Here is a 12,046-nt window from a genome sequence, read left to right as displayed (position 1 = left end):
GCTGGGAGAGAAGTGTTTCGCAGGAAGGAACAGGATGCTACATATAGTAAGGAGCAGCGTAGGCCGGAGGTCGGCCGAAGCCTACTTGGAGTAGGTATGGCCCCCAACGACCGGGGCCCAGTCCAATCAGACCATCCTAGCCTGCACTAAATGGCTCTAAACTAGACGGCGAGATGGGGTCGACCTTGATCGTTTAGGGTCAACTTCGGAGATTTTGTGTTCCAGATAGAAAGAATATCTTAAGAGTGGACTTGCCATCGACGTGATCCGGTCCCTTTTCTCCATCTGTGCGATCTCCCGATTCTCTCTGTCTTCGACCCGCAACTCCTGAGAGACTTCTCTCCATTTTCGATGCTTGCAGCGCTTTCACGATCAATATGACCGACAGCAGAGGCACGCGGCTCGTCGCCTCATGCTGGTCCCTTGCAGCAGCGGCAGGGATCCTGCTGTTTCTGCGCGTATACTGCAAGTTATGGCGAGGCCGTGGTCTATGGTGGGACGACCACATGTTGATCATCTCGTGGGTACATTAGCACTATTCTGAATTGATTGCCGTGACCCTCACAAACTACCCCAGCATGTTAACTGTGCTCCCTACCTACAGGTCGCATTAGCAATCGCCGTATCCCTAAACACGTACATCGCATCCATCGGATTCGGCTCCCACATCGACACAGTCAGCGATGAGAACCTCAAGAAGATCAACCTCGATACAATCCTCGTCGCCATGTTCGGCATCATCGCGACGTCCACGAGCAAGACCTCGTTCGCTATCACGCTGCACCGCATCACCACGAGCGCTTGGATGAAGTACTTCCTCATCTTCGTCATCATTTCGATTAATCTCTCGATGAATCTCGTCTGGATCTTTGGCTTCGCTAAGTGCACACCTCTCGAGAGAGTGTGGGATAAGACCGTGCCTGGGACGTGCTGGGATGGGAAGAAGTTGCTGAAATATCAACTTTTTGCTGCTTGTAAGAGATCTGGACAAACGAATTGCAAGACTGTTATATTGATTTTCTGCAGATTACTCGGCGATTCTGGATTTTGTCCTGGCACTCCTGCCGTGGCAGATCATTAAGGGGATGTCGATGCTGCGGCGCGAGAGGATCGGCGTTGCGGTTGCAATGAGTTTGGGCGCAATGTATGACCTTTACCACCATTCAACCTCTGTGCCTCGCCATATATATGAACTGACCATGGCATTTGCGCAGAGCCGGAGCAACTGGCATTGTCAAGGCCGTGCTCGTTGTGCACATGAGCAGCAACGACATTACATACGACCGCGTTGACCTAACAATCTGGACGCTAGCAGAGCCCGCAACGTCAATTATGGCAATCTCGATCCCCGTTCTGTGAGTGTGCTGTTTCCATCCCGAGGTGAATGATACCATATCATGGGGTTGCTAATACAATGTCCCATATAGGCGAACGCTATACCGAGAGATCCGCTCCAGCGGCAAGAGCTATCCCGACACACATACATGGACAGACGGCCCTCGAACCGGAACACGGGCGCAGACACAGACGCACATCGGCACGGACAGGAGATCAAGGCGCAACTCAAAGCGTGCCTGGAGCTCCGTGGCGCCCGTCATGTCGAACACCGGATGGCAGGAGTCTCAGGAAGCGCTGAAGGAGGAGCAGGATCCCGACCGGGAGAGCATACCAAGTAGCACTAGTCCCTCCACGGGGCATGCATCTGCATCGAAGGGGGGAGGCATTTTGAAAACGGAGGAGTTTACGGTGCATCATAGACCGGGGGGTCACGCCGGGGAGGACCCGATAGAGCTTAGAGCTTTGGGAGGGGGGAGGAAGGGATCGCGATGAGAGAAGGGGGAAGTACAACGTTGCAAAATACCATATTTCTTATGTATATTACCATATACCATGCATATTACGGAGTCTAGACATTCATCAAGCACCATAGCTATTCGGTTATGGTCAGTTCATGCCGTAGATTGGGTCGAAATACAGGTACAAAGCGTGGTCGGGAAAGCTTGTTGTAAAGTACAGGTAGAACGGGATATTGTATTGACGTGGTTCTTTGATAACTACCTACCGTACAACGTGGATGATCAGTTAGTCTCATAATTTACTTGCTTGTGCGTTTTATAAGTTAGATTGTAATTGGGGGAAATATTTATGGACGCATCCTCCGCCAGTCAGATATATATATTAATAAGGGCCACGCAGTAAACGCTATAGTACCATTCAATCTATCTGCCATCAATACAATCTAAAAGTCATCCTCATCCGTCACAAACAACCTGAGTATAGCCTTCGCAACCTCGACCCCATCATGTTCCAGATCCGCCGTCTCCGCCGCCCGATCCGCATGCTCCAGATCCTGAATCGACCCACTCTCAACCCGGATCCGAATCTGGCGCTTTACCATGTCCTCATCAAACGCAAGATGCGCCTGCGTCGTAAACAGTCGGTTAGGGATATAAAGCCCCTGAATGGGCGTGTGGTCGCTGCGCCCCCAAACCGAGATCTCAGTACCAGACGGAATCAAATCTCCCGCAGCCTCCGCAGTCGGCGCCTTAACAACCTGATCCTGATGCATTTGATGCAAGTGCACAAAGTCGTCATGTGTTCTGAAAAGCCGCTGCCCCGTCGACGTAAGAGTAATCCGGCAATGACCCAGTTCCCAGTCCTGGCTAGGCGCAGACCCAACTTCGCCGCCGAGTAGACGGGCAAGGAGCTGATGACCGAAGCAGACGCCCAGGAAGCGGAAATCAGGTCTCTTGATCCAGAGAGCCCGTAACAGTTCGAGGAGCTGCAGTATCCACTCGTTTTCACCGTGTGCGTCGTATACGCTCCCCGTTATGAGCAGGCCGTCGAAGCTCTCAAAGTCCTCTACTTTCGGGACCTGCCCGCCCTGCTCGGAGACGACGTAGACCTGGTCCGTTTCCACGCCTAGTGGTGGATGGTGCGCCCGTCCAGCGGCGGCAAAGTGCTCGTGGATGATGCGCCCGAAGGAGCCGCGCTCGGAGTATGTGTCTGGGTGTGGTTTGTCGGTTTCAAGGACCATGAGGCGGATGATTGGTGCCTCAGGGGTGGGCTTGTAGGTTTGGTCCATGTTGTATGTTTGCTCGTTTGTCGGCATGGTGATAGTGATAGTAGTAGGCAAGTACTTATTCTTGAAAGTAATTGAGGCCGTCTAGTACGTGAGAGAATTTCGGGAGCTTAAGAGCTTAAGGAATGCAACGCTGGCGGGCGTGACGTTGACGTAGGCCCAGAGTTCCCCCCATGCCCGCAGTGGAGACAGTTCGCCAGAACCTTGGAAGAACCAGGGGCCTGTGAATCATCGGTTTGACTAACGGATTCCAGCCCTACAAGGCGCATGCATTGGTGGCTAAGTACCCCTGTCAATAAGGCAGCAAGATTTTTGGGTGCGCAAGGGCTGCGTTGCCAAGCGCGATGGTCGGACGATGAAGGTCTTGGTACCTGCATGTATGCCAATAAATTCATTCAGGCAGAAGAATTAAGGCATTCCACGCATCTCACCACTTAGATGATTTCATTACTGTAATAGCTGACTCATTGTAGAGGGTGATTGTAAAAGTTAGGGTTATCCTTCAACTTTTCAGCTGAAGATACCGCAGCCGATCCCCTGGTGATATTAGGGCTCAAGGAGATTGCAGTCAGAGTGGACAAGATATTTTCTAGAGCGCATATGAAGCCCCTATGTATGAATATTCTATTGACATGAACTTGTAAGACGGTTCTCAGGCAGAAATATCAACATCGCATTGTCGGAGAGTGCGAAGAATTGATGCATTCCTGTCACATATTCTGTCCACCTGCAGGTAGCTTGCCTGATTCGCGCCCCCGCTCTTAGAAAGCTCTACGTCGGCAGTGGTCCTACTTAATATGGGGAAATAACCAACAAGATACCAGTGGTCCGACTCAGGACCCTGTATTCCGAGCATTGCAGCACCTGCCCTAGCTTTCTACACTATCAGCACTCATACTGAGTAGTAAAACCTCTCAACGCAGCAGGAGGGAGTTTGAGAACTCCAAGATATATGCTCGATGTCCGGGTGTTGTAAAGAGCGTCTCGCACGCAGAGGCGCCGCAAGAAGAGCTAGGTACTATGTCACGAGCTACTCTGCTCTTCATTATAGAAAGTAAAGTACCAAGAAAACTTGCGGCATTGACTGACAAAGAGCCTTTGTTTAGTGCTTCATCTAATGTTTCGGCAGAGTGTAGCGTACAATAGGGAGGTCGCCAACCTCTTTGTCTACATGTCTGAGAAACCGCTTTGTATACCCGCAGCTTCAGACCAGCAGACAAAAGAAGGTTTGAAGAAGGTGAGTATTTCTAGAAACGTCATGCCTCAACGCGCGATTCATTGCCCCATTCGGAATTAATTTTTCCTCAAAAACTAAAATGGGCAATAAACGAAGAATCGACCCGGCCGGGTACGGCTCCGAGGAGGAGAGGACATGGATCGCGCGGAAGTCCATAGCTAGTGGCTATGCTGCCGATGACGAGAATATACCATATGATGGTAAGGCCGAGTGTACCACTTTCCACAGTGACCCTTTTCAGGCTCTGTGCTGGGATTGCGGGAGTATGATCCTCGAGCATCTGGATGTCCTGGACTTGCTGCGGTGCGAGCAGGTCAGCAAGCGGTGGAAAGGGTTTGTCGAGCATTGGATAGCCGTGCGAGGTTATGTGTTCTTCCCTGAGACCTGGAATCCTTCGCTACGGGATGTTCGAGATGTCGATGAGAGGATCGCGAGAGGGGAGGAAGCTGGTGAGTTACGATGAGTATAAAGTGACGAAATACTCAATTAACACATCTGCTGTAGCCGTCAAATACGCGCAATACGCCCGAGTCAAAACAGGCCAAGCTTCTGGCGTCCGGGGGATTAACAGCGCAACAAGCTTCAAGGTTGCTGGCGACTTCGCTGCTTGGACGGTTGGCACCAGAGTCTTCGGACGGCGTCTGGGGTTCCAGGCAAATGGCGCAGCCTATCCCACCAAAACATGGAGCTTCGCATATGAACTAAGCACTCACGGCGGAGCCACATGGGCTTATCATTCGGTAGATCTGCAAGTTGGCCCTGGCGGCCATGTGCATGTCCGGATATTCCGTGACGGCGAATTCGAGTACGTATCCCATTTGTGGAGAGAATCCCGGAGCAACCCGAGGACCATTATTACCGTTTACTAACTGACTATTTCCCACCTACAGAGACCGGATGCTGCTAATCCAAACAGGCAAAGAACTATGGCGGAAGACATACCCCGTCGTAACATTCATGGGCCACCACAACATGATCCTGACAATGACCGAAACCCTCATGTACTCCGCAAGCAGAATGCACAACTCAGACGACCACTGCTACTACTACGTCCACGACCTCAAGACCGGCGACGTGTGGCACTGGTCGCCCCTCGCCGATTTCACGCTCGCCCAGTTCCCGTCCCTAGTTATGCGCCGTGTTCAAGCGGGGGGCAAGGAGCGAGACGTCCTGGTAGCCTACAGCTTTGCCAAGGACACGAGCTTATCCATGTACATGGCCGCCCACAACATCATAACCGTGCAAGACCCGGACCCCGAACATATCGATGGCCTGCAGGTGATTGACCCGCAGACGGGGGCCGCGCTGCAGACGGTCCGTTTCCCAGTCTGTTCGCCTAGCATGTTAACACCCGACCCCATCTACTTGAAACCCTCACCAGAGAGCAACTCTGAACTTGCTGCTTTTTGCCGCCATTCGATGAAGGGTGGGGTTTTCGTCTTCAAGGTCGACAGATTCGCCTTCGATGCAGTGGGAACGTTGTACAAGACATGCACGGAGGTGATGCGGCATCGACCGGATCGGCGCCTGGAAGATGGCTCGAGCTCGAGTGTCACAAACAATGTCTCCATAGATCCGTTCAGGTATATCTTTTTAGTTCCCAGGTCCGCCGATAACGACAAGATGCCGTTGATAAGCACCATGGAGCCGTGTGAGCCCTTTGACGCAGTAGACTTTATGGGTCAACCCCTTCACGCTAATGCCCAGGTAGACAAGTGGTTCCAGAACGGGGCCATAACGAAGATCACAGTCCCTAGCGCGCGTGATGTGTCTAATATACGGAAGAGCGCTGCGTCGATGGCTGGCCGCCGCCGTACTGCCAACACGGTCTTCAGGATGGACGCTGTTGGTGAGAATAAGTTGCTGCTACGGCATGAGTCTTGGAACCTTAAGACGCATGATACCTCGCACTATCTTTTTGACTTTGACTATCGTCTCCGACCTCGGGCTCTACATGACACAGCGCCAGTTGAGCTCGAGGTCGAGGATACGTCCGAAACTGAATCGGACGATGCAATGACCGGGAGGTGTGGGTCGACTGTCTCAAGCACCACGGACGAATGGTGATGGCATTTGACTTCACAACAGCATTAACTGTGCGGTATGTTCGGTAGTTTGCTAACCTTGTATTATGCTGCACACTTTGAGCCTTTAGATAGCTTTTAGGTAGGCAGTAACATTTCATATTTTTGTTGCTAATTTCTGAATATTAAATCGAGTGATGGTAGCAGAGCCCTTACAGCGATAGCAAATCCTACCTATGATAATGTTCAGTTGTATTGTCAAAACAACCATGAAGAATCATTACTTCGACTAGACAACGGTAGTATCAGTACTCGGGTATCACAGTGGACAGCTTGTTTCCACATTATATACCAAGAGTCTATTGGTATATCGCAGTAAGTATGCATATCGGTTCGTAGACCTATCCGTACCGTATCTTCACATGGAGCTCGCTCTCAAGTATTTATGATAGTCATAGACAGATCTTCAATTGGCATTTATTGGGTTGAAAAACTCAACTACTAAACGGCGTTGCCACTAAAACGGCAACCTCATCCCCAACCTCATGCGACCGATCCCTACAATGAAGTTTAAGATGCGGGCGGGGATCAGCGCCTCCTTCATCCTCTTGAAATTCGCGTCTTCCCGATACCAGAAGCCCGCTAGAACCTTCACGGCCTTCTGACATCTCTCATCGAGATCTTCCTTAGGGAAGCTGCAGACTGCATTTCCGCGGAAGACATCGATATCACCGAACCCGTTTTCTGTGAAGACTTTGACTGCTGTACTACAGCTCCATGGACCTGGCCCGAGGCCGCCGCACTCGGCGACAGATGTACACTATCATCCTCTGCGCCACCGTCCCAACCTTACCGCAATGCTACAACGCCCTCGTTCATCCTCGACAGACCTATTATAAGTATCATTCTTGAAGCTCGCATCATCGCTCCGACAGGGCAGAGCCAATGCGGCCAGGGATACGACTTCACCGCATGAGTGACGCCTCGCTTTTTGAGACCGTTGCACAGCGGGAACGGAGCCAGGAGAGTATCCTTGAACGCGGCCGCAAAACGTCCACGCCCAAGATAACAAAGACGACGCAGGTTACTGTTACTGTGGATGGTAGAGCATCTCCAGCCATATAGGATGAGGAAGACCAACGGCATCTCCCAAGGGATCGAATTCGTCGGGACAAGCGGATAAATGGGTACTGGTATGGACGATAGCCGTCCTCGGTATTGGACACCTCGAGCGTCTTTATACCAATTTTCAGGCGGAATGCTTGTCTTCTTAGTGGCTTGCCGCGAAATTGTCTTCCATATCATCAAGCCCAAATGTATCTGGGGCGGCCGTTTCTATCTCTCCTTTTAGCATCAGGACTTTTCGCCGTCCAAATTTGGTAGCCATCATGTACATAAATCTTGTTGTCAATTGTAAAGGGTTGCAAAGAGCCATTTAAGGCATAATTTTAATTATTTGCTGGTCGGGATGGATGCCCATGCACGACAATAACTGGGCGGTACATGTAATCAGGCTAGAATACCAACCAATGCCCCCCCATCTCCAATATTCTCCCTTAGTTCAACGGATCCTTAGATCACAACCCCCTCCTGCACAAACTTCCAATACCTCCCCGCACAGCGTCTGCGCCAACTCTTCCCCCATCTCACCCCAACGCCCGCCATGGCCATACTCGCCAGCACAAGAGCCCCAAAACACGTAAAAGTACGCCCATAATCCGTCGTCTCGATAAACGGCTGGACAGAATACGAGATCGCAAAGTTCACAAGAGAACTGCAAATCGCCAACACAACCACAAGTTCGCTTGAAATCCCCTCGAAACACTCCATCGCATATGCGGTCGCCACACTCGCCGCAGAGACCTGCTGCGCGATCATCCCGCCGAGTCCAACGGCAATAAGGACCCAGGATTTTCCCTGCGACGCGGACCAACCGTACATGAAGTACCCGACTGCGCCGTAGATGAAGGATAGACCAAGCGTGTATAGTCGCATCTCGGGCTCTTTGTACCCATTGTTTCTTTTGGCGAGGCGGAGGGTTAGGATGTCACCGAGGGCGCCGGTGGCCATTCTACTCGATACCTGTTAGAAGGACGCAAATGCAGTTTGAATGGGATGGACGTACCCAATAAACGACCCAATCAAAGCAGCAAGGAACATCAGCCCCGTTGGACCGGAGGACCAGTTGTAGGGCTCTTCCGTCATGATTTCGGAGATGGTGTTGAAGGAGACGATGCCGGCCGTGTTGGCGAAGGCGTAGATTAAGCCGGCCTACCATCGCAATATCAGTTAACATGCCCATAAAACGGGAAGGGGTGGTGAAGCTGGAGGGGGACGAACCATGATAATGTTCGGGAAGGCAAAGAGGTGGAATGGGCGACGGAAATACTGCCACCATGTTGTCTTGTCTTCTTTCCAGCGGTGGATTGGAGATAGGACTTCGAGGTAGCTCCGTGGGAGAAGGTCTGTTCGGCCTTGTTCCACGGTAGGCTGCCGGGTGAGGTCGGTGGATGGTTCCTTCTTTATTTCGGCCTCATCGATTGCTTGGTGAGTGGAAGTTGACTGAGGTTCCGGGGATATCTGCTGTCCAGTGGTGCTTGATCGGCCGAGGGCATGCCGCGGGAAGAGGGAGTCGTCCATGGTGAAGACGAACAAGAGAACCACGAAACCCTGCAATCCAATGAGTCATAAAGGTCTGTTAACATTGAAATAAAGTACGTACGCTGAGGATAGCCACAATCTTACAACTCCACCTCCAGCCGGGCCCCTCGGCAATGTACCCACCCAGGATGAGGGCGAGGATAGATCCCAGCTGCTGCCCCCAGACATAGACAGCGAGCATTGTCCCGCGCTGATGAGCGAAGAAGACATCAAACACCTAGCCACTTATCAGTCACCTTTCATCTCACGACAGCCTCGTTCCACCCTAGGAACATACCGTAAGCTGAATCAACGCCTGATACGCACTCTGCCCAATCCCTCCAACAAGACAATTGAGATACCACTGCGCAGCCCCATACACATACGCATTCCACAGGCTGGAAACCATGATGACCGTCATGCTGGAGATGTAAACCACCTTGCGACCGAGTTTCATGGCGGTCGGAATCCACAGGACGTTCACGAATCCAAGGAGCAGGTAGTTGAGTGCACTGCCGCCGTTCATGTCCTTCATTGTGACGTCGATGTCCTCGGCGACTTCGGTCCAGGGAGCGCCGAGGTTGTTTTCGCCGTAGGCCACTACGGTCGCGAAGAGGGTTGCTAGGAAGAGGGTCCATAGTTTCTTAGGCTTGGACCAGTTCTGCAATATTTTGTTAGGTAGGGGTCGTTTGATGATGAAACGGGAATGGTGGAGCGTACCAGGGGGTCTCGAGCAGTTTCAAGTGGCCGAGGGACAAGAACAATGTTGTTCGACGTGGTTGTGGCATCTGTTGCTTCAATCTTTGAAGAGTCCGCTGTGAAGCGTTAGCAGGGGCGTGTTTGTGGGGATAACCCTTGCTGGGTGGGTGTGTGGGTAGGTGGATGTATGGTGCCACTCACTGCCAACAATAAAGATGGTTCCTGGAACGTCGGACTGCGAAATGTCGTCCATCTTGAATCAAATTATAACGTAAAGGAAACTCTATGGCTTGACCACCATCATACGACTGGGCCATATCTGCATTTAAATACCTTGATACCATGGCCGAGGATAGAGACATCATAGATAGCCGTATCTACCACGCGAGGCGGAGAAGATAAAGTATATTCGGGAGGAAGGTCCAAGAGAGAGGCTAAGCTTCTTTCAGAGCTTAGTATGCCCTTCAAGTAGCGGATTTGTAGTCAGATCGGCGATAACGACGTGACGATATCTTGGGAGTGCGGGGAAACGGGGGTGTCGTCGGCTAAAAACCGTTGGAGTTGACGTATTGGCGGAATAATGCCGTCTCACAGATCAAATGGTAATCAGATAGACAGCTGATATCGAATGAATGAGCTTAGAACCATCTCTCTAGTCAGCCATTCCAGAGAGTCCGCAAGGTTCTTGTCCAGATACCCCAACCTTAATATCCCAATATAGGCCCTGCCTTGATAAGCCCTATCATATCTCGGTAGGACCTTCCTCCACTCAGTGGAGACAAATCAAAGCCGATAAGCCCACACAACCTTGGAAGCCTGCGCCGCGGGGACCGTACCTGCCAGCTGTTTAAATAGCACCACTACCTCAACGTCCCATCTCAGCGAAACCACCACCAACCCGCAAAAATGCCCCAACTAACGAAAGACTCTGCAATCCTCATCATCGGCGGCGGCACCTGGGGCTGCAGTACAGCCCTCAACCTCGCAAGGGCTGACTACAAAAATGTCACTGTTCTCGAGCGCAGCCCGATCCCCTCGCCTACTGCCGCCGGAAATGACGTTAATAAGATTATGGAGGAAGGTGCGTCCCCCCACACTATTTTCATTCTATTGCTCTAATCTAACATATCGCAGGCGCCCCATCCGACAAAGACACGCCGGAGCAATACGTCTGGAACAGAATGCACCAGGTCACCACAGAGGCGTGGAAAAACGACCCTGTCTTCCGCCCCTTCTACCACCCAACGGGCTTCATCATGGCCGCGAGCCAAGACTCCGCAAGACCCCACGTCGACAACTATATTGCGACCTGTCCGGATAAACTCCGCCTGCTTAACACTGCGGAGGACTTCAAGGGTACAATGCCGGAGGGAGTTCTAACAGGCGACTTTCCGGGTTGGAAGGGCTTCTTCCGCGAGACGGGCGCCGGGTGGGTGTTTGCGAGGGGTACTCTGGAAGCCGCGTACAAGGAGGCCTCGAAGCTAGGCGTGGCATTCATTACAGGCGATGAAGGAGGTGTCAAGAGCCTCCTGTACTCGACTGATGGGAGCGATGTCATTGGAGCGCAGACACTCGATGGCAAGGAGCACAAGGCAGATCATATCATTCTCTGCGCCGGGGCAGGAAGCGACCAGCTCCTTGACTTTGAGAAGCAATTGCGCCCGACGGCCTGGACGCTCGCACATATTCAGATGACCGAGGAGGAGCGGAAGCTGTGGAAGGACCTGCCTGTGCTGTTTAACGTCAACAGTGGGTTTTTCATTGTAGACCATCTCTTCCCTCAACACCCATCACACTGAAAACTGGGCAAATTCTAACAAAGTATAGGAACCCGACGCCACCGGCCAACTCAAATTCGTCGACGAACACCCGGGCTACGTGAACATCCCTCCTTCGCAAACCAACCAGCCCTTCCCACAATCCACCCCCTTCGCAAAACACCAAATCCCCCTTCAATCCGAAGCCGCAGCCCGGCAATTCCTCCGCGACACCGTCCCCCAAATCGCAGACCGCCCCTTCACCTTCGCGCGCATCTGCTGGGACGCCGATACGCCGGACCGCCAGTTCCTGATTGACCGGCACCCGCGGTACAAGAGTCTTGTTGTTGCGGTGGGCGGGTCTGGCATGGGGTTTATGATGATGCCGGCTGTGGGGATTGCGATTAAGGAGACGCTGGAGGGGGTGCTTGAGGAGAAGTTGAAGTATGGGTTTCGGTGGAGGCCGGAGACGGCACTTAGCCGGGACTGGAAGGATACGCAGGACCGGTTTGGGGGGATTGGGAAGGTTGGCAATTTTGCGGAGGTCGAGCAGTGGACGAGGGTTAGGGAGGAAGACAAGGCGAAGATATGAGTATCTAGATCGCTG

At 52.2% G+C, this 12,046-nt stretch overlaps 5 protein-coding genes across 5 annotated transcripts; 3 read left to right on the top strand and 2 right to left on the bottom strand.

The window, feature by feature from the left end:
* Window positions 1-377: 377 nt before the first annotated feature.
* On the top strand, window positions 378-1,830 carry BDW74DRAFT_182809 (uncharacterized protein; the record flags this gene model as incomplete). Its single annotated transcript, XM_073730357.1, has 5 exons — window positions 378-524; window positions 605-974; window positions 1,027-1,144; window positions 1,215-1,355; window positions 1,428-1,830. The coding sequence occupies 5 exons, from the start codon at window positions 378-380 to the stop codon at window positions 1,828-1,830; spliced, it is 1,179 nt and encodes a 392-aa protein (XP_073579205.1).
* A 359-nt stretch (window positions 1,831-2,189) lies between these two features.
* Window positions 2,190-3,297, bottom strand: BDW74DRAFT_161974 (type 1 glutamine amidotransferase). Its single transcript, XM_073725868.1, has one exon. The coding sequence runs from the start codon at window positions 3,110-3,112 to the stop codon at window positions 2,240-2,242; it is 873 nt and encodes a 290-aa protein (XP_073579204.1). The 5' UTR covers window positions 3,113-3,297; the 3' UTR covers window positions 2,190-2,239.
* A 1,101-nt stretch (window positions 3,298-4,398) lies between these two features.
* BDW74DRAFT_182807 (F-box protein) lies at window positions 4,399-6,386 on the top strand (the record flags this gene model as incomplete). The annotated part of the gene is made up of 3 exons (XM_073730356.1): window positions 4,399-4,768; window positions 4,824-5,124; window positions 5,210-6,386. The coding sequence occupies 3 exons, from the start codon at window positions 4,399-4,401 to the stop codon at window positions 6,384-6,386; spliced, it is 1,848 nt and encodes a 615-aa protein (XP_073579203.1).
* Window positions 6,387-7,915: 1,529 nt separating this feature from the next.
* Window positions 7,916-9,935, bottom strand: BDW74DRAFT_182806 (putative MFS transporter; the record flags this gene model as incomplete). Its single annotated transcript, XM_073730355.1, has 7 exons — window positions 7,916-8,414; window positions 8,469-8,614; window positions 8,684-9,013; window positions 9,066-9,221; window positions 9,282-9,644; window positions 9,704-9,798; window positions 9,884-9,935. The coding sequence occupies 7 exons, from the start codon at window positions 9,933-9,935 to the stop codon at window positions 7,916-7,918; spliced, it is 1,641 nt and encodes a 546-aa protein (XP_073579202.1).
* Window positions 9,936-10,588: 653 nt separating this feature from the next.
* On the top strand, window positions 10,589-12,031 carry BDW74DRAFT_182805 (NAD(P)/FAD-dependent oxidoreductase; the record flags this gene model as incomplete). The annotated part of the gene is made up of 3 exons (XM_073730354.1): window positions 10,589-10,763; window positions 10,817-11,445; window positions 11,510-12,031. The coding sequence occupies 3 exons, from the start codon at window positions 10,589-10,591 to the stop codon at window positions 12,029-12,031; spliced, it is 1,326 nt and encodes a 441-aa protein (XP_073579201.1).
* Between the last annotated feature and the right edge of the window lie 15 nt (window positions 12,032-12,046).

This window comes from Aspergillus multicolor (genome assembly GCF_047715735.1).
Source record: "Aspergillus multicolor strain CBS 133.54 unplaced genomic scaffold BDW74scaffold_38, whole genome shotgun sequence".
Taxonomy (NCBI): Eukaryota; Fungi; Ascomycota; class Eurotiomycetes; order Eurotiales; family Aspergillaceae; genus Aspergillus; species Aspergillus multicolor.
The sequence above is the reverse complement of the archived record's forward strand: the minus strand, read 5'-3'. Positions and strand labels throughout refer to the sequence as shown.

Bases quoted from the DNA above. Each gene is read 5' to 3' on its own strand.
- BDW74DRAFT_161974 (XM_073725868.1), bottom strand. From the start codon at position 3,112: ATGCCGACAAACGAGCAAACATACAACATGGACCAAACCTACAAGCCC.